The sequence below is a fragment of the Melopsittacus undulatus genome, chromosome 22, assembly GCF_012275295.1.
Source record: "Melopsittacus undulatus isolate bMelUnd1 chromosome 22, bMelUnd1.mat.Z, whole genome shotgun sequence".
Lineage (NCBI taxonomy): Eukaryota > Metazoa > Chordata > Aves > Psittaciformes > Psittaculidae > Melopsittacus > Melopsittacus undulatus.
Window position 1 is genome coordinate 1494591 of NC_047548.1, and position 19552 is coordinate 1514142.

General features: G+C 60.8%; 2 protein-coding genes across 2 annotated transcripts; both read left to right on the plus strand.

Annotated features, from left to right (window-relative positions):
- The first annotated feature begins 42 nt into the window (after positions 1–42).
- On the plus strand, positions 43–3844 carry LOC117437513 (uncharacterized). Its single transcript, XM_034071889.1, has 4 exons — positions 43–48; positions 807–1223; positions 1399–2947; positions 3678–3844. The coding sequence occupies exons 1-4, from the start codon at positions 43–45 to the stop codon at positions 3842–3844; spliced, it is 2139 nt and encodes a 712-aa protein (XP_033927780.1).
- Positions 3845–4400: 556 nt separating this feature from the next.
- SMC1A (structural maintenance of chromosomes 1A) lies at positions 4401–18895 on the plus strand. The gene is made up of 25 exons (XM_034071711.1): positions 4401–4529; positions 5973–6161; positions 6720–6832; positions 7321–7524; positions 8108–8346; positions 8432–8690; positions 8858–8998; positions 9080–9162; positions 9658–9865; positions 10313–10498; positions 10984–11163; positions 11696–11842; positions 12072–12209; positions 12483–12599; positions 12693–12799; positions 13149–13290; positions 13983–14128; positions 14684–14837; positions 14922–15032; positions 15583–15739; positions 16251–16405; positions 17124–17275; positions 17356–17425; positions 18122–18232; positions 18586–18895. Exons 1-25 carry the CDS (start codon positions 4421–4423, stop codon positions 18667–18669), a joined length of 3702 nt encoding a protein of 1233 aa, XP_033927602.1. The 5' UTR covers positions 4401–4420; the 3' UTR covers positions 18670–18895.
- Positions 18896–19552: the final 657 nt, after the last annotated feature.

Genomic DNA, 19552 nt, shown 5'->3' on the forward strand with positions numbered 1-19552 from the left:
TGGTGCGGACGGAGCCCCCCCCAATAGGGAACACGGAAAGCAATGGAGGTACCGAGCCCCCCCCCCAGGCCCTGTGCCCATAGGACCCCTATAGCCCCCCATAACCCCCACAAAGCCCCCCTGACCTCTATAGCCCCCTGGAACCCCCTATATGCCCCCAAACTCCGTATCCCCCCACATCCCCTCTTGACCCCTCATACCCATATCCCCCCACAACCCCCTATAAGCCCTATCCCCATATGCCCTCTGACCCCCATTACCCCCCACATCCCCCTATATCTATTCATATCCCCATTGCCCCCCCGTATGCCCCCATACCTCCTTATATGAGCCCTACATCGCCCTATATCCCGCCATTACCCCCCCATATCCCCCTATACCACCCTCATATCCCCTTATACCGCCCCTATATCCCCCCGTATATGTGCCCATTACCTGCCTATACCCCCTGTATAACCCCCCCATACCCCCTATACACCCCCATACCCCCTTATATGTACCCTATACCCCCGTATAATCCCCTATACTCCCCTATATACACCCTATAACCCCCTATAATCCCCCATACCCCCTATATGCACCCATTACCTGTCTATCCCCCCCGTATAACCCCCCCAAATCCCCCTGTGTTCCCCCATCACCCCATACCCCCCTATACGCACCCTATACCCCCGTCACCCCCCCATACCCCCTATGTCCATTACCCCCATACCCTCCTATATGCACCCTATACCCCCATTACCCCCCATACCCCCCATCCCCCCCTCTATATCCCATATACATCACATACCCCCTGTCTCCCGCAGGGCCCCTCCCCCCTGTCCCCCGCCCCCCCCCGTGACCCGTCTCTGGCCGCAGCAGAGGTGTCGGTGCTGGCTCTGGTGCTGGCGCTGGCTCTGGGGGGGAACGCTCTGGTGCTGGTGGCGCTGCGCGACCGGACCCGGCGGCGGGGGCACCGCGGGGGGCGTGGCCCGGGCCGCGCGCATGCGCAGTCCCCGCTGCGCCGGCACCTGCGGCACCTGAGCGCCGCGGACCTGTGCGCCGCCGCAGGGCTCGTGCTGCCGCAGCTGCTCTGGGACGTGACCGATCGGTTCCGGGGTCCTGACATCCTCTGCCGGGTCACCAAGTACCTGCAGGGCGCCGCCATGTTTGCGTCAGCCTATGTGGCCGTGGCCATGGCCTACGACAGGCACAGAGCCATCTGCAGGCCCATGGGGGGGGCGGCCTGGGGGGGGGGCGGGGTCACGGAGGGGGGAGGGGGAGAGGGGGGGGAGGGGGTGCTGCGGGGGGAGGGGGGGAAATGGGGGGGATGGGGGTAAGGGATGGGGGTGCAATGGGTGCTGGGGATGGAGGAGAGGGGGCAATGGGGGGGATGGGGACAGCAGGGGGGGGGCACAGGGACAGGGGGGTACAGGGGATGGGGGTATCAGGGATGGGGGTATCAGGGATGGGGGTACCAGGGATGGGGGTATCAGGGATGGGGGTACCGGGGATGGGGGTACCAGGGATGGGGGTACCAGGGATGGGGGTACCAGGAATGGGGGTACCAGGGATGGGGCCCAGAGGTGCTTTGGGTGCTGGGGATGGAGGCACAGGGATAATGGGGACTCAAGGGATGAGGGATGGAGATGGTTTGGGTGCCGGAAACAGGGACATGGGGCCAATGGGGACGTCAGGGATGGGGCACAGGGATACAGGGATGCGGGGGGCACTGAGGGGCAGGCATGGAGATGGGATGGCACCTGGGAACCTGCTGCAGGATGGGGCCATGAGGACAGCCCCAATGGATCCCCAATGGCACTGAGACCCAGTGGGACCCCAATGGTACCGAGCTCCAATGGGACCCCAATGACACTGAGACCCAGTGGGACCCCAATGGTACCGAGCTCCAATGGGACCCCAATGACACTGAGACCCAGTGGGACCCCCATGGCACCCAGCCCCAATGGGACCCCAATGACATTGAGACCCAGTGGGACCCCCATGGCACCCAGCCCCAATGGCTCCCTGCTGTCCCCATCACTCCCCTCTTCCCCCCAGATGCCCACAACATCCTTGTCATGGGCAACTATAGGGGGATCTGAAGCCACTATAGGGGGATCTGAAGCCACTATAGGGGGGTCTCAAGACACTATAGGGGTGTCTGAAGCCATTATAGGGGTGTCCCAAGACACTATAAGGGCATCTCAAGCCACTATAGGGGTGTCCCAAGACACCATAGGGGTGTCTGAAACCATTATAGAGGCATCTCAAGCCAATACAGGGATGTCCCAAGACACCATAGGGATGTCTGAAGCCATTATAGGAGTGTCCCAAGCCCCCATAGGGGTGTCCCAGGCCACCACCTGCTGCCGCTCTCCCATTGGCTGCATCCCCTCCTGCATCCCCCGCAGCCGCTCTCCCATTGGCTGCATCCCCTCCTGCATCCCCCGCAGCCGCTCTCCCATTGGCTGCATCCCCTCCTGCATCCCCCGCAGCCGCTCTCCCATTGGCTGCATCCCCTCCTGCATCCCCCGCAGCCGCTCTCCCATTGGCTGCTCCGCCCGAGCATCCCTCGGTGCGCTCCGTGCCCGCTGGGGGCCGCTGGCCACGGCCTGGTCCCTGTCGCTGCTGTTCGGGCTGCCCCAGGTGGGCATCTTCGGGCAGCGCGAGGTGGCCCCGGGCGAGCAGGACTGTTGGGCCTCGTTCGTGCAGCCCTGGGGGGCTCGGGCCTACGTGACGTGGGTGGCCGTGGCCGTGCTGGTGGCCCCGGCCGCGCTGCTCGGGGTGCTGCTGGTGGCCGTGGCCCGGGCGCTAGGACCCAGCGGGCAGCGGAGGGGGTTGGACCGGGCCAGGGCCAAGAGCCAGCGCATGGCGATGGTGGTGCTGGGAGTGTACGTGGGGTGCTGGGCGCCCTTCTTCATGGCGCAGCTGTGGGCAGTGTGGGACCCGCGGGCACCTGTGGAGGGTGAGGGGGGATGGGATGGATGGGGTGGGATGGGATGGGATGGGATGGATGGGGTGGGCATGGGGTATATGGGATATATGGGATGGGATGGGATGGATGGGGTGGGCATGGGGTATATGGGATATATGGGATGGGGATGGGATGGATGGGGTGGATGGGATGAGGATGGGGTATATGGGATATATGGGACACGGATGGGATAAATGGGGTGGGATATATGGGAGGGGGTGGATGGGATGGGGATGGGATGGATGGGAGGAGATATATGGAATAGATAGGATGGATGGGATGGGGATGGGATATACGGGATACAAATTGGATGGAATATATGGGATGGAGATGGAATATATGGGATATACAGGATGGGATGTATGGGATGGAGATGGGTTGTATGGGATATATGGGATGGGGATGGGGTTTGGAATGCGGGATATTGGATATAGGGCATGAAATATTGGACATGGGGTATGGGATATGGGGAATGGATATTGGGTATGGGGTATGGACCTGATGGGGTCTGGGTGTTAGGTATGGGGTATGGGGATGTGGGATACAGGGTATGGGATATGGGCCACGGGGCCATGGAGACATCTGGTTGGGGATGGGGCACATGGGGCTGGAGATGCCAGCACCTACATGGGGATGAGGTGGGAACATGGGAATGGGGATGGGAATAGGGACCCGGTGACGGGGACATGAGCCCATGGGGACATCCCACCCGTGTCCTCAGGTCCAGCCTTCACCATCCTGATGCTCCTGGCCAGCCTGACCAGCTGCACCAACCCCTGGATCTATGCTGCCTTCAGCACCAGCCTGTCCCGCGCCATGGGCCGCATCCTGTGCCCCTGCCGCCAGCCCAGAGCCACGCGTGGGGCTGGGCAGGAGGACTCATATTGAGGGGGGGGGGGCGTGAAGATCAATGGGGGGGGCACAAGGATGCTCGGGGGGGGCACGAGGATGGGGGTCCTCGTGTTGTAACGGGGGGGGGCTACAAAGTGGGTGGAGGACAACGGGGGGGGGTTCTCCCCCTCCCCCCGCTTCTCTGTGCAAAACCAATCACCAATAAAGCAGAAAATTGGCCCAAATCCCCCCATTTCTGGGCCTTTTGGAGCCTCCCCAGCGCATCCTCCCGTTGCCATGGCGACGGGACCGCTCCATTCCCCCGCACCCCCCTCCACCTCCCCCCCTCCCTCCTTGGTACGCCCCATGCAAATAACCCCACGACAGCCACCAATCAGCAGCGGGCGAGGCGGGGCGGAGCCTCGCGTGGCGCCGGCCTCAGAGTGACAGCAGCGGGAGCCTATCAGCGCGCCGCCATCGGAAGCGCTGACCAATGGGACGCGAGAGGGGCGGGGTTTAGAGCGCCGGAGCCGCCGCTTGCCCCTGCGGTCCCGTCCGGTCGCCGTTCCCCTCACGCAGGCTCCGGTACCGGATCCCCCCCCCCTCCGGTGTCCCCGGTGCCCCCCCCCCACCATGGGGTTCCTGAAGCTCATCGAGATCGAGAACTTCAAGTCCTACAAGGGCCGTCAGATCATCGGCCCCTTCCGCCGCTTCACCGCCATCATCGGCCCCAATGGCTCCGGTGAGGCCTAGCGGGGCCTGCAGAGGCCTATGTGGGGGGGGCGGCCCCGACGGTACCATTATGGGGGGGGGTACGGATGTGTTTTGGGGTCCCCCCCTAAGCGTTGGGAGCGTCCCAAAGCCCCCCCCCCCCCCCATTGTGCACTGTGGAGGGGTCCCCCCTGGTCCCGCTTTGCTTCAGTCCCTCTTGTGGTGGCTCCCAATGGTGTGGGTCCGTTTCCAAGCTTTGGGAATTACCCCCAAGCCCATTGGGAATCCTTCCTTATCCCTATGGGATCTGTTCCTATCCCTTTGGGATCTGTTTCCATCCCTATGGAATTCCTCCTTCTCCCTATTTAAGTTTTTCCCATCCCTATGGACTCTCTTTGCAGCCCTTTCAAATCACCCACCCCCCAATCCTTTGCCATTCCCCCATCTTTGGGTATCCCCATCCCTCTGGAGCCCCATTCCAGCCCTTGGGAATCCCCCATCCCTCTGGAGCCCCATTCCAGCCCTTGGGAATCCCCCATCCCCATCCCTCTGGAGCCCCATTCCAGCCCTTGGGAATCCCCATCCCTCTGGAGCCCCATTCCAGCCCTTGGGAATCCCCATCCCTCCTGAGCCCCATTCCAGCCCTTGGGCATCCCCATCCCTCTGGAGCCCCATTCCAGCCCTTGGGAATCCCCATCCCTCCTGAGCCCCATTCCAGCCCTTGGGAATCCCCCATCCCCATCCCTCCTGAGCCCCATTCCAGCCCTTGGGAATCCCCCATCCCCATCCCTCTGGAGCCCCATTCCAGCCCTTGGGAATCCCCCATCCCCATCCCTCCTGAGCCCCATTCCAGCCCTTGGGTATCCCCATCCCCATCCCTCTGGAGCCCCATTCCAGCCCTTGGGAATCCCCCATCCCCATCCCTCCTGAGCCCCATTCCAGCCCTTGGGAATCCCCATCCCTCTGGAGCCCCATTCCAGCCCTTGGGAATCCCCATCCCTCCTGAGCCCCATTCCAGCCCTTGGGTATCCCCATCCCTCCTGAGCCCCATTCCAGCCCTTGGGAATCCCCATCCCTCTGGAGCCCCATTCCAGCCCTTGGGTATCCCCATCCCCATCCCTCCTGAGCCCCATTCCAGCCCTTGGGAATCCCCATCCCTCCTGAGCCCCATTCCAGCCCTTGGGAATCCCCATCCCTCCTGAGCCCCATTCCAGCCCTTGGGAATCCCCATCCCTCTGGAGCCCCATTCCAGCCCTTGGGAATCCCTCATCCCTCTGGAGCCCCATTCCAGCCCTTGGGAATCCCCATCCCTCCTGAGCCCCATTCCAGCCCTTGGGCATCCCCATCCCCATCCCTCTGGAGCCCCATTCCAGCCCTTGGGAATCCCCCATCCCTCTGGAGCCCCATTCCAGCCCTTGGGAATCCCTCATCCCTCTGGAGCCCCATTCCAGCCCTTGGGAATCCCCCATCCCAGGTAAATCCAACCTGATGGACGCCATCAGCTTCGTGCTGGGGGAGAAGACAAGTAACCTGCGGGTGAAGACACTGAGGGACCTGATCCATGGGGCGCCCGTGGGGAAGCCGGCGGCCACACGAGCCCTCGTCAGCATGGTCTATGGGGAGGAGGGGGCTGAGGACCGAACCTTCGCCAGGGTCATCGTGGGTCAGCCCATGGGGGTCACGTTTGGGGGGTTCCACTGTGGGGGATGGGGGGGGTCACGTTTGGGGGGTTCCACTGTGGGGGATGGGGGGTTCACATTTGGGAGGTTCCACTGTGGGGGATGGGGGGGGTCACATTTGGGGGGTTCCACTTTGGGGGATGGGGGGTTCACATTTGGGAGGTTCCACTGTGGGGGATGGGGGGGTTCACATTTGGGAGGTTCCACTGTGGGGGATGGGGGGGGTCACATTTGGGAGGTTCCACTGTGGGGGATGGGGGGGGTCACATTTGGGAGGTTCCACTTTGGGGGATGGGGGGGTTCACGTTTGGGAGGTTCCACTGTGGGGGGGGGTCACGTTTGGGGGGTTCCACTGTGGGGGATGGGGGGGTTCACGTTTGGGGGGTTCCACTGTGGGGGATGGGGGGGTTCACGTTTGGGGGGTTCCACTGTGGGGGATGGGGGGGGTCACATTTGGGAGGTTCCACTTTGGGGGATGGGGGGGTCACGTTTGGGGGGTTCCACTGTGGGGGATGGGGGGGTCTCACTTTGGTCCCCCCCAGGCAGCTCCTCCGAGTACAAGATCAACAACCGCGTGGTGCAGCTGAGCGAGTACAGTGAGGAGCTGGAGCGTCTTGGCATCCTCATCAAGGCTCGCAACTTCCTGGTCTTCCAGGTGGGGGGTTGGGGCCATGGGGGTTCCCCATTCCCTCCCCAGAAGTCACCTGTGGGGTGCCCCAGATGTCCCATCACCTCCATGGGGCTGCCCCCCACATCCCCATCACCTCCATGGGGCTGCCCCCCACATCCCCCCCATCACCTCCATGGGGCTGCCCCCCACATCCCCCCCATCACCTCCATGGGGCTGCCCCCCACATCCCCATCACCTCCATGGGTTTGTCCCCCACATCCCCCCATCACCTCCATGGGGCTGTGCCCCACATCCCCCCCATCACCTCCATGGGGCTGTGCCCCACATCCCCCCCATCACCTCCATGGGTCTCTCCCCCACATCCCCCCCATCACCTCCATGGGGCTGTGCCCCACATCCCCCCCATCACCGCCGTGGGGCTGCGCCCCCCATCCCCATCACCTCCATGGGTCTCTCCCCCACATCCCCCCCATCACCGCCATGGGGCTGCGCCCCACATCCCCCCACACCAGGGCGCCGTGGAGTCCATTGCCATGAAGAACCCCAAGGAGCGCACGGCTCTGTTCGAGGAGATCAGCCGCTCGGGGGAGCTGGCGCTGGAGTATGACAAGAGGAAGAAGGAGATGGTGAAGGCTGAGGAGGACACACAGTTCAACTACCACCGCAAGAAGAACATTGCTGCCGAGCGCAAGGAGGCCAAGCAGGAGAAGGAGGAGGTGCCCTGGGGGCCGCAGGGCTGGGGGGGCTCATTGCACAGTGTTTCGGGGCTCATTGGTTGTGCTCGCATCCCTGCGTCACTTGGGTCCTGCATCCCTTGGGTCCCCATCCCTGCATCCCTTGGGTCCTGCATCCCTTGGGTCCCCATCCCTGCATCCCTTGGGTCCCCATCCCTGCATCCCTTGGGTCCTGCATCCCTTGGGTCCCCATCCCTGCATCCCTTGGGTCCCCATCCCTGCATCCCTTGGGTACCCATCCCTGCATCCCTTGGGTCCTGCATCCCTTGGGTCCCCATCCCTGCATCCCTTGGGTCCTGCATCCCTTGGGTACCCATCCCTGCATCCTTTGGGTCCTGCATCCCTTGGGTACCCATCCCTGCATCCCTTGGGTCCTGCATCCCTTGGGTACCCATCCCTGCATCCTTTGGGTCCTGCATCCCTTGGGTCCCCATCCCTGCATCCTTTGGGTCCTGCATCCCTTGGGTACCCATCCCTGCATCCCTTGGGTCCCCATCCCTGCATCCCTTGGGTCCCCATCCCTGCATCCCTTTGGTCCCCAATCCCCTCCTTGGTTCCCCTTCAGGCCGATCGCTACCAGCGCCTCAAGGATGAGGTAGTGAGGGCTCAGGTCCAGCTCCAGCTCTTCAAGCTCTACCACAACGAAGCTGAGATCGAGAAGCTCCACAAGGAATTGGCTTCCAAGAACCGGGAGATCGACAAGGACAAGAAGAGGATGGACAAGGTGGAGGACGAGCTCAAGGACCGCAAGAAGGAGCTGGGCAAGATGATGAGGGAGCAGCAGCAGATCGAGAAGGAGATCAAGTGAGGAGCGAGGCAATGGGGCAGCTCCATGGGTCCCTCCTGGAGCCCGTCACTAACGGGGTGTGTGTGGGGGGTGTTTCCATAGGGAGAAGGACTCGGAGCTGAACCAGAAGCGGCCTCAGTACATCAAGGCCAAGGAGAACACGTCCCATAAGATCAAGAAGCTGGAGGCAGCCAGGAAGTCGCTGCAGAACGCACAGAAGCAGTACAAGAAGCGCAAGGGGGACATGGATGAGCTGGAGAAGGAGATGGTGTCTGTGGAGAAAGCCAGGCAGGAGTTCGAGGAGCGCATGGAAGAGGAGAGCCAGAGCCAAGGCCGGGACCTGACCCTGGAGGAGAACCAGGCAGGTTCATGGCAGCGGGGACCGTGTGGGGCGATGGGGGCATCCCACGATCCCGATCCCATCCCCAGATCCCGATCCCATCCCCACCATCCCAATCCCATCCCCTCGATCCCGATCTTATCTCCTCGATCCCAATCCCATCCCACCATCCCATTCCCACCCCATAGGTGAAGAAGTACCACCGCCTCAAGGAGGAGGCCAGCAAACGTGCTGCCACCTTGGCCCAGGAGCTGGAGAAGTTCAACCGGGACCAGAAAGCCGACCAGGACCGCTTGGATCTGGAGGAGAGGAAGAAGGTGGAGACGGAGGTGAGCTCCCGACCCCATCCCATTGCCTCCATCCCCCTCTTTCCATGGCTCCCTCCTTCATTCCCAACCTCTTGTGCCCAGGCCAAGATCAAGCAGAAGCTGAGGGAGATCGAGGAGAACCAGAAGCGCATTGAGAAGCTCGAGGAGTACATCAGCACCAGCAAGTGAGCAGCGCAGGGGCCCTGGGGCCACCGCAGCCAAGGTCCCTTGGACCTTGGTCCCCATCCCTTCCCTTCCATCCCCATCCCTTCTTCTCCATCCCCACCCCATCCCCTCCATCCCCATCCCATCCCCTCCATCCCCATCCCTTCCCCTCCATCCCCATCCCTTCCCTTCCATCCCCATCCCATCCCCTCCATCCCCATCCCTTCTTCTCCATCCCCATCCCTTCCCCTCCATCCCCATCCCATCCCCTCCATCCCCATCCCCTCCATCTCCATCCCATCCCCTCCATCTCCATCCCATCCCCTCCATCCCCATCCCCTCCATCTCCATCCCATCCCCTCCATCCCCATCCCTTCCCCTCCATCCCCATCCCTTCCCCTCCATCCCCATCCCATCCCCTCCATCCCCATCCCATCCCCTCCATCCCCATCCCATCCCCTCCATCCCCATCCCATGTCCATCCCCAGTGCTCACCCTCTGCCCCATCCCCGCAGGCAGTCCCTGGAGGAGCAGAAGCGCCTGGAGGGGGAGCTGACAGAGGACGTGGAACTGGCCAAGCGCCGCATCGAGGAGATCAACAAGGAGCTCAACCAGGTCATGGAGCAGTTGGGGGACGCTCGCATCGACCGCCAGGAGAGCAGCCGCCAGCAGCGCAAGGCTGAGATCATGGACAGCATCAAGAGGCTGTATCCTGGCTCTGTGGTGAGGGAGCCTCCTGTGGCTCTGCTATGGGGTGGGAAGGAGCTGAGCCTCAGCCCAGTCTGACCCTTGGCATGGGTCTCCTATGGGGTGGGAAGGAGCTCAGCGTTATCCAAGCTGGCTGGGATGGAGCATCCCAAAGCTTCTTCAACCAACCCATCCCAGTGTCCTCCTGGGCCAGCACTCCAAACATTCCCTGTTCCTATCCCCCCCATTCCCACATGGAGGCACCGCTCCAGCATCCCTGCCAGCTGCGTGCTGGCCCCCAGTCTGGCTCCATCCATTGGCACCCCCACTTTTCCCAATGGGATCCCCAGAACAACACCTCCGTATCTGCATCCCCCCCTCCCCATACCCCTCTATGGGTGCCCGGAGGTTGATGTTGGGGTCCCCCCCATACCCCTCTATGGGTGGAGGTTGATGTTGGGGTCCCCCCCCCATTGCTCGCAGTACGGGCGCCTCATCGACCTGTGCCAGCCCACCCAGAAGAAGTACCAGATCGCAGTGACCAAGGTGCTGGGCAAGAACATGGACGCCATCATCGTGGACTCGGAGAAGACAGGCAGGGATTGCATCCAGTACATCAAGGAGCAGCGGGGGGAGCCCGAGACCTTCCTGCCCCTCGATTACCTGGAGGTGGGAGCAGGGATCAGGGGGGGTCTGTGTGAGGGGTCCATTGGAGTCTATGGGGTCACATCCACCCCTGGTGCTCAGCTCCTTATGGTCCCATTGTTCTGGGGGTCCTTTTGGGCCTCACACCCAGCCCTGATGCTTGGCCATCCCTATTGTTTCGGGGCTCCCTATTGACCCCCATAGGCTTCTTGGCCATCCCTATTGTTTCGGGGCTCCCTATTGACCCCCATAGGCTTCTTGGCCATCCCCATTGTTTTGGGGCTCCCTGTTGAACATCATAGGCTTCTTGGCCACCCCTACTGTTTGAGGGGTCCCTATTGAACCCCATATGCTTCTTGGCCATCCAACCCCATTGTTTTGGGGGGTCCCTTTGGACCTCACCCCCACCCCTGATACTTGGGGTTCCCCATTGCCCCCCCTTGGTCCTCACTCCCCCCCTCCCACCCTCACCCTTCCGATGCCCCCCCCGGCCCCATTGCCCCCCCCAGGTGAAGCCCACGGATGAGAAGCTTCGGGAGCTCAAGGGGGCCAAGCTGGTGATCGATGTCATCCGCTACGAGCCCCCCCACATCAAGAAGGCTCTGCAGTACGCGTGCGGCAACGCGCTGGTCTGCGACAACGTGGAGGACGCGCGGCGCATCGCCTTCGGGGGCCACCAGCGCCACAAGGTGGGGACCCCCCATAACCACAGCATGGAGCCTTCCATCACCCCCCAGAACCACAGCATGGAGCCTTCCATCACCCCCCATAACCACAGCATGGAGCCTTCCGTCACCCCCCAGAACCACAGCATGGAGCCTTCCATCACCTCATCATAGAGCCCTCCATAACCCCACCATAGAGCCCTCCATAACCCCACCATAGAGCCCTCCATAACCCCACCATAGAGCCCTCCATAACCCCACCATGGAGCCTTCCATAACCCCACCATGGAGTCCTCCATAACCCCACCATAGAGCCCTCCATCACCCCACCATGGAGTTCTCCATAACCCCACCATAGAGCCCTCCATCACCCCACCATGGAGCCCCCCATAACCCCACCATGGACCTTTTCATCACCCCCCATAACCCCCCCATGGACTCTTCCATCACCTCCCATAACCCCACCACAGACCCTTACCCCCCCCATAACCCCACCATGGACCCTTCCCCCCCCCCATAACCCCCCTATGGACTCTTCCATCCCCCCCCCCTTCAGACGGTGGCACTGGACGGGACCCTGTTCCAGAAGTCGGGGGTGATCTCGGGGGGGGCCAGTGACCTGAAGGCCAAAGCGCGGCGCTGGGATGAGAAGGCTGTGGATAAGCTCAAGGAGAAGAAGGAGCGGCTGACGGAGGAGCTCAAGGTTCGGGGGGGGGGGGGGGATGATCCCAAAGGATCCGGTTTGGGATGAGGCAAGGGGCTTGTGGACACCCCCCGCTCAAAGGCACCCATTGGAGACCCCAAAGGCTGCGCCCGTTGAGCCTCTTGCACCCCAAAGGTCTTCCCCTTTCCCATTCTCATTCATTGCCCTTTTCCCCCCCACATCCCCCCATCCCCCCCATCCCCCCCTGTCCCCCCCATTCCCCCCCCAGGAGCAGATGAAGGCCAAGCGGAAGGAAGCGGAGCTGCGCCAGGTCCAGTCCCAAGCCCATGGGCTCCAGATGCGCCTCAAGTACTCCCAAAGTGACCTGGAGCAGACCAAGACAAGGCACCTGGCCCTAAACCTGCAGGTACCCCCGGGGGGGGCAATTGGGGGGCTGCCCCCCCCCCAGTTTGGGTGGATTTCTCCCTTTTTTGGGTCTCTTTTTGGCTGTCACAAGCCAAAAACGCAGCACATTGCACTGGGGCCGTGTGGTACCCAAGGGATGCTGGGAGGTGAAAAAGGGGGGTTTTGGGTGTGGAAAAAGGGGATTTTGGGGTGAAAAAAGGGGATTTTGGGGTGGAAAAGGGTGTTTTGGGGTGCAGGGGGGGGGTTCCCATCTTCACCCCCCATTTCCATGCAGGAGAAGTCGAAGCTTGAGAGCGAATTGGCCAATTTTGGGCCTCGCATCAATGACATCAAGAGGATCATCCAGGGCCGGGAACGGGAGATGAAGGACCTCAAGGAGAAGATGAACCAGGTGGATGGGATGGGGGGGTTCAAAGGGGGGGGTCAGGGATGTGGGGCCCCCCATGGGTTGACATTGGGGTGTCCATCCCATCCCCCCCCACAGGTGGAGGATGAGGTTTTTGAGGAGTTTTGTCGGGAAATTGGGGTCCGGAACATCCGGGAATTCGAGGAGGAAAAGGTCAAGAGGCAGAATGAGATCGCCAAGAAGAGGTAAAGGGAACCCCAAAACTGGGGGGGTTACAAAGCCTGACCCCCCCCCTGCTATGGGGCAGAGCTGGCCCTGGGCACAGCCTCTGGGGCAGCCCCTGGTGCCATGGGGCAGGCGCTGAACACAGGGAACCCCTGAAGAGCCCCAGCACCTTGAGGACCCCCCAGTACCCTGAGGCCCCCCCATCACTTTGAGGACTCCCCCCCAACAACCTGAGACCCCCCACTTATGACCTTGAGGACCCCCCCATCATCTTGGGACCCCCCCAATCCCTCCCCATCACCTTGAGGACCCCCCCATCACGTTGGGGCCCCCCAATCCCCCCCCATCACCTTGGGGACCCCCCCCCAGGCTGGAGTTTGAGAACCAGAAGACTCGCCTTGGGATCCAGTTGGATTTCGAGCGGAACCAACTGCGGGAGGACCAGGAGAAGGTTCTGATGTGGGAGCAGGGAGTGCGCAAGGATGAGGCTGAGATAGAGAAGCTCAAGAAGGTCCTTGTGATCCTATGGGATGGATGGGATAGGATGGGATGGATGGGATGGGATGGGAATGGGATGGATGGGATGGGATGGGATGGGATAGGATGGGATGGATGGGATGGGATGGGATGGGATGGATGGGATGGGATGGGATGGGATGGGATGGGAATGGGATGGGATGGGATGGATGGGATGGGATGGATGGGATGGGATGGGATGGGATGGGATGGGATGGGATGGATGGGATGGGATGGATGGGATGGGATGGGGGGTACGGGAGGGCTGGAGCTCATGTGGGAGCAGGGAGTGCGCAAGGATGAGGCCGAGATCGAGAAGCTCAAGAAGGTCCTTGTGATCCTATGGGATGGATGGGATGGGATGGGATGGGAATGGGATGGGATGGGATGGGATGGGATGGATGGGATGGGATGGAGGGGATGGGGTGGAGGGTGTTATGGGATGGATGTGATGGGATGTGGTTACAGGCTGGGGGGGTCATTATGGGATGGATGGGGGTTATGGGATGGATGTTATGGGATGCAGTTGTGGGCTGGAGGGCGTCATTATGGGCTGGACGGGTATTATGGGATTGTTATGGGCTGGATGGGTTTATGGGATGTGGTTATGGGCTGGATGGGTGTTATGGGATGGGTATTATGGGATGTGGTTATGGGATGGGTATTATGGGATGTGTGCCGGCGCAGGAGGAGCAGCGGCACATGAAGATCATCGATGAGACGATGGCTCAGCTGCAGGACCTCAAGAACCAGCATCTGGCCAAGAAGTCTGAGGTCAATGACAAGAACCATGAGATGGAAGAGATCCGGAAGAAACTGGGCGGGGCCAACAAGTGAGGGCGGGGCCAAGGGGAGGGGCTAAAGGGGGTGGGAGGGGCTATGGAGTTTGGGGGTGGGGCTAAAGGGGAATAAGGAGGCTATGGGGTTGGGGATATGGGGCTTTGGAGGAGGGGCTAAAGGGGAGTGGGAGGGGCAATGGGGGTTGGGGGTGGAGCTAAGGGGGAATGGGAGGGGCTATGGGGCTTTGGAGGAGGGGCTAAAGGGGAGTGGGAAGGGCCTTGGGGCTTGTGGGCAGGGGTAAGGGGGAATTGGGGGAGTCTATCTGGCTTGTGGGTGGGGCCAAAGGAGAATGGGAGGGGCTATGGAGCTTGGGGGTGTGGCTAAAGGAGAATGGGAGGGGCTATGGAACTTGGGGGTGGGGCTAAAGGAGAATGGGAGGGGCTATGGAGCTTGGGGGTGGGGCTAAAGGAGAATGGGAGGGGCTATGGAACTTGGGGGTGGGGCTAAAGGAGAATGGGAGGGGCTATGGAGCTCGGGGGCGGGGCTAAAACGGCGTGGGCGTGGCCACGGGCCGTCGGGGGCGGGGCTAGCAGCACCCTGGCCCGCAGGGAGATGACCCACCTGCAGAAGGAGGTGACGGCCATTGAGACGAAGCTGGAGCAGAAACGCAGCGACCGCCACAACCTCCTGCAGGCCTGCAAGATGCAGGACATCAAACTGCCCCTGTCCAAGGGCACCATGGACGACATCAGCCAGGAGGAGGTGGGCACCAATGGGGTTGGGGGGGGGTACAGGGGGTCGGGGATGGCCATGACCCCTCTATGTGTGTGTGCCCCCCCCATCTAGGGTGGTGCAGCCGGGGAGGAGGCTGTGAGCAGCTCCCAGCGCTCATCCAGCCTCTATGCTCGGGAGGCACTGATTGAGATCGACTACAGTGACCTGCCCGAGGAGCTCAAGGTGCGCTGGGCCTTTAATGCAGGCCCCTCCCACTGCCTTCTGGCCCCTCCCACTGCCTTCTAACCCCTCCCACTGCCTTCTAACCCCTCCCACTGCCTTCTGGCCCCTCCCACTGCCTTCTAACCCCTCCCACTCCCTTATGGCCCCTCCCACTTCTTTCTGGCTCCTCCCACTTTATTCTAACCCCTCCCACTCCCTTCTGGCCCCTCCCCTTTCTTTTTAGTCCCTCCCATTCTTTAGGCTCCCCCACACCCCCCATAGCACACAGTGACCACGCCCCTTCACCAAGCCCCGCCTCCCTCATTACCATACCAAGCCCCACCCTCTGCAGTTGAGGCCACACCCTAACCACAGCTTTACTAAAGCCACGCCCCCTTGATGGAAGCCACGCCCCTCCTCTCCTATAGGGCCTTAGTTGTAGTCCTCTATGGCAGCCACGCCCCCTTTACCGAAGCCCCGCCCCTGCATTGAGGCCCCTCCTTATCCCAAGCCAAAGCCACGCCCCCTCCGAGGCCGTAGCCCCGCCCCCTGACGGAGGCCCCGCCCCCAGGATGCGCAGGCAGAGGAGGAGATCAGGCAGGAGATGAACCAGCTGCAGCAGCGGCTGACAGAGCAGCAGAGTGTGCTCCAGCGCATTGCTGCACCCAACATGAAGGCTATGGAGAAGCTGGAGAGCGTCCGGGACAAGTTCCAGGAGACCTCGGATGGTGGGGACCCGGATACAGGGATACGGGATACAGGGATACAGGGATACAGGGTTACCAGGATATGGGGATGTAGGGATACAGGGATACACGGATACAGGGATGTAGGGATGTGGGGATACAGGGACATGGAGGCAGACATGGGGCAGACCAGGAAGATACAGGGGATGCATCAATGGAAGATGCATCAATGGGGGGGGGGGAGGGAGATGGAGGGGACCAACGGGGCTGCTGGGCAGGGGGAGGTCCCTGCGTCCCCATTGACCTCCCCATTGACGCCCCATTGACCTCCCCATTGACCACCCCATTGACTTCCCCATTGATGCCCCCTTGACGCCCCATTGCCGCCCCATTGACCACCCCATTGACTTCCCCATTGATGCCCCCTTGACGCCCCATTGACCTCCCCATTGACTGCCCCATTGACTCCCCCATTGATGCCCCCATTGACTCCCCCATTGATGCCCCCATTGACCTCCCCATTGCCGCCCCATTGCCGCCCCATTGCCGGCAGAGTTCGAGGCCGCCCGGAAGCGAGCCAAGAAGGCCAAGCAGGCGTTTGAGCAGATGAAGAAGGAGAGGTTCGATCGCTTCACTGCCTGCTTCGAGGCCGTGGCCACCAACATCGATGAGATCTACAAGGCCCTGTCCCGAAACAGCAGCGCCCAGGTCAGGGATGGGGGGCAGAGGGGGCTATAGGGGGTTACATAGGGCTCAGATGGGGGGTTACATTGGGGTTCTATAGAGGGTTACATGGGGGTTACATAGGGATTATATGGGGGGTTACATTGGGGTTACATAGGGTTCATATGGGGGGTTACATTGGGGTTCTATAGAGGGTTACATGGGGGTTACATAGGGATTATATGGGGGGTTACATTGGGGTTACATAGGGCTCAGATGGGGGGTTACATTGGGGTTCTATAGAGGGTTACATGGGGGTTACATAGGGATTATATGGGGGGTTACATTGGGGTTACATAGGGCTCAGATGGGGGGTTACATTGGGGTCATATGGGGGGTTACATTGGGGTTACATACAGGGTTACGTAGGGTTCACATGGAGGGTTACATGGGGGGTTACGTACGGCTTACATAGGGGTTCTGTAGGGGGTTACATGGGGGTCATATGGGGGGTTACATACGGTTTACATTGGGATTATATAGGGGTTACATGGGGTGTTACATATGGGTTACATAGAGGTTCTATGTGGGTTACATAGGGGTTTTATAGGGGATTACATAGAGATTACATAGAGATTATATGGGGGTTACATAGGGATGTAGATAGGGGTTTCCATAGGGGTTCCATAGGAGTCCCATATCCCCATCACCCCCATTCCCCCCCAATATCCCCATCACCCCCAGTGACCCCCATTCCCCCCAGGCCTTCCTGGGCCCCGAGAACCCCGAGGAGCCCTACCTGGACGGCATCAACTACAACTGTGTGGCCCCAGGCAAGCGCTTCCGCCCCATGGACAACCTCTCTGGGGGGGAGAAGACAGTGGCTGCCCTTGCCCTGCTCTTTGCCATCCATAGGTGGGTCCCAACCCCCCCCTCCCCCCCCCCTTTTTGGGCTCTGTGTCCCCCCCATTGATCATTCCCCCCCCCCCAACCAGCTACAAACCAGCCCCATTCTTTGTGCTGGATGAGATCGATGCGGCGCTGGACAACACCAACATTGGCAAGGTGGGGGGGGGACACCCCCTATGGGATGTGGGGTGCTCCAAGGGATGGGGTTTGGGGTGGTCCCATTGACTTGGGGGGGGGACACCCCCTATGGGATGTGGGGTGCTCCAAGGGATAGGGGTTTGGGGTGGTCCCATTGATTTCGGGGGGGGGACACCCCCATATGGGATGTGGGGTGCTCCAAGGGATAGGGGTTTGGGGTGGTCCCATTGACTTGGGTGGGGGACACCCCCCTATGGGATGTGGGGTGCTCCAAGGGATGTGGTTTTGGGTGGTCCCATTGATTTCGAGGGGGGGTCCTATATAGGATTACGTGGAGCTGTATAGGGCATCCCTATGGGGCTGGGGAGGGTGTCACAAGGACCATCCTGGGGCTATAAGAGGGTTTAAGAGGGGTATAGGGCAACAAAGGGGGGTTAAGGGGCTATAAGGACCAACAAGGGTGCTATAAGGTCCTTAAGGGTGTGGGGCGCACTCGGGGGGTGCTATAGGGGTAACGATACCCCCCCCCCCATGCCCCAGCCCCACTTCTGCCCTCAACAGCCCCATTTCAATGCCCATGGGGAAGTTTTACCCCCCCAGGCCCATTTTTGAGGTCCATGTTGTCATTTTTGGGGTGTTTTTAGCCATTTTTGGGGTGTTTTGACCCATTTTGGGGCTGATTTGACCCATTTTGGGGGGGGGGTGTCCCTATAGGTGGCCAACTACATCAAGGAGCAATCGGCTGCCAACTTCCAGGCCATTGTCATCTCCCTCAAGGAGGAATTCTACACCAAGGCCCAAAGCCTCATTGGGGTCTACCCCGAGGTGGGTCCAATACCCCCGGGGGGGGGGGGGAAATACCCCCTATGGGGGTAAAAACACCCCCGGGGGGTAAATAATGTATGGGGAAGGGCAGAAATACCCCTGAGGGGGAGGTGCCCCCGGAATGTGGTGCTGGAGGGGGTGGGAATGCCCCCCCCATAGGGGTAAATGACTCCCATAGGGTAAATCCCCCTCCTATAGGGGTAAATAACCCCCCCATCAGGGTAAATCCCCACTCCATAGGGGTAAATAACCACACCATAGGGGCCCTATAGGGGTAAATTGGGGGGGGGTATTGTGGTGGTACCTATAGAAATGGGGGGGCAAAGGGGACTGACCCCCCCGTCCCCCCCCAGCAAGGCGATTGCGTCATCAGCAAGGTGCTGACCTTTGACCTCACCAAGTACCCGGATGCCAACCCTGCCCCCAACGAGCAGTGACCCCCCCCCCCCAACCTCATGGGTCCCTATGGGGGCCCCCCCACCCGCTATAGGTAGAATCATGGTGTTGCTTTGGGCTCTATAAGGCCCCCATTGCCCCCCATTTTCTATATGACCCCCCCATTTTCTATATGATCCCCCCATTTCCTATGACCCCCCCATTTCCTATGACCCCCCCATTTCTATGGATTATGGTGATGATGAAATAAAGGATTTTCTCCCTCTCCCCTTGGTTGCTGTATGGGATGCTTATAGGATACTGTGTGATGCTATGGGGATGCTATGGGGTGCTATCTGGTACTAAGGGATGCTATGGCGTGCCATAGGGTACTATAGGATGCTGTGTGATGCTATAGGGGATGCTCTGTGGTGCTACAGGGATGCAATAGGGATGCTATGGGATGCTCTGTGGTGCTATAGGGATGCTATGGGATGCTCTGTGGTGCTATAGGGATGCTCTGTGGTGCTATAGGATGCTCTGTGGTGCTATAGGGATGCTATGGGATGCTCTGTGGTGCTATAGGATGCTCTGTGGTGCTATAGGGATGCTATGGGATGCTCTGTGGTGCTATAGGATGCTCTGTGGTGCTATAGGGATGCTATGGGATGCTCTGTGATGCTATAGGGATGCTCTGTGGTGCTATAGGGATGCTATGGGATGCTCTGTGATGCTATAGGATGCTCTGTGGTGCTATAGGGATGCTATGGGATGCTCTGTGATGCTATAGGATGCTCTGTGGTGCTATAGGGATGCTCTGGGATGCTCTGTGGTGCTATAGGGATGCTATAGGGGTGCTATAGGGTACTATGGGGGTGCCGCTGGGGGGTCCCTCCCCGTGCGGCGAGAGAACCCCAATCAGCAGCAGAGTTATTTGTGACCCGT

Bases quoted from the DNA above. Each gene is read 5' to 3' on its own strand.
- LOC117437513 (XM_034071889.1), top strand. The intron at 1,224-1,398 runs GCCTGGGGGGGG...GGGGGGGCACAG, and splicing joins GCAGGCCCATGGGGGGGGCG to GGACAGGGGGGTACAGGGGA. The intron at 2,948-3,677 runs GTGAGGGGGGAT...CCGTGTCCTCAG, and splicing joins CCCGCGGGCACCTGTGGAGG to GTCCAGCCTTCACCATCCTG.
- SMC1A (XM_034071711.1), top strand. From the start codon at position 4,421: ATGGGGTTCCTGAAGCTCATCGAGATCGAGAACTTCAAGTCCTACAAG. The intron at 8,999-9,079 runs GTGAGCTCCCGA...TCTTGTGCCCAG, and splicing joins GGAAGAAGGTGGAGACGGAG to GCCAAGATCAAGCAGAAGCT. The intron at 11,843-12,071 runs GTTCGGGGGGGG...TTCCCCCCCCAG, and splicing joins GGCTGACGGAGGAGCTCAAG to GAGCAGATGAAGGCCAAGCG.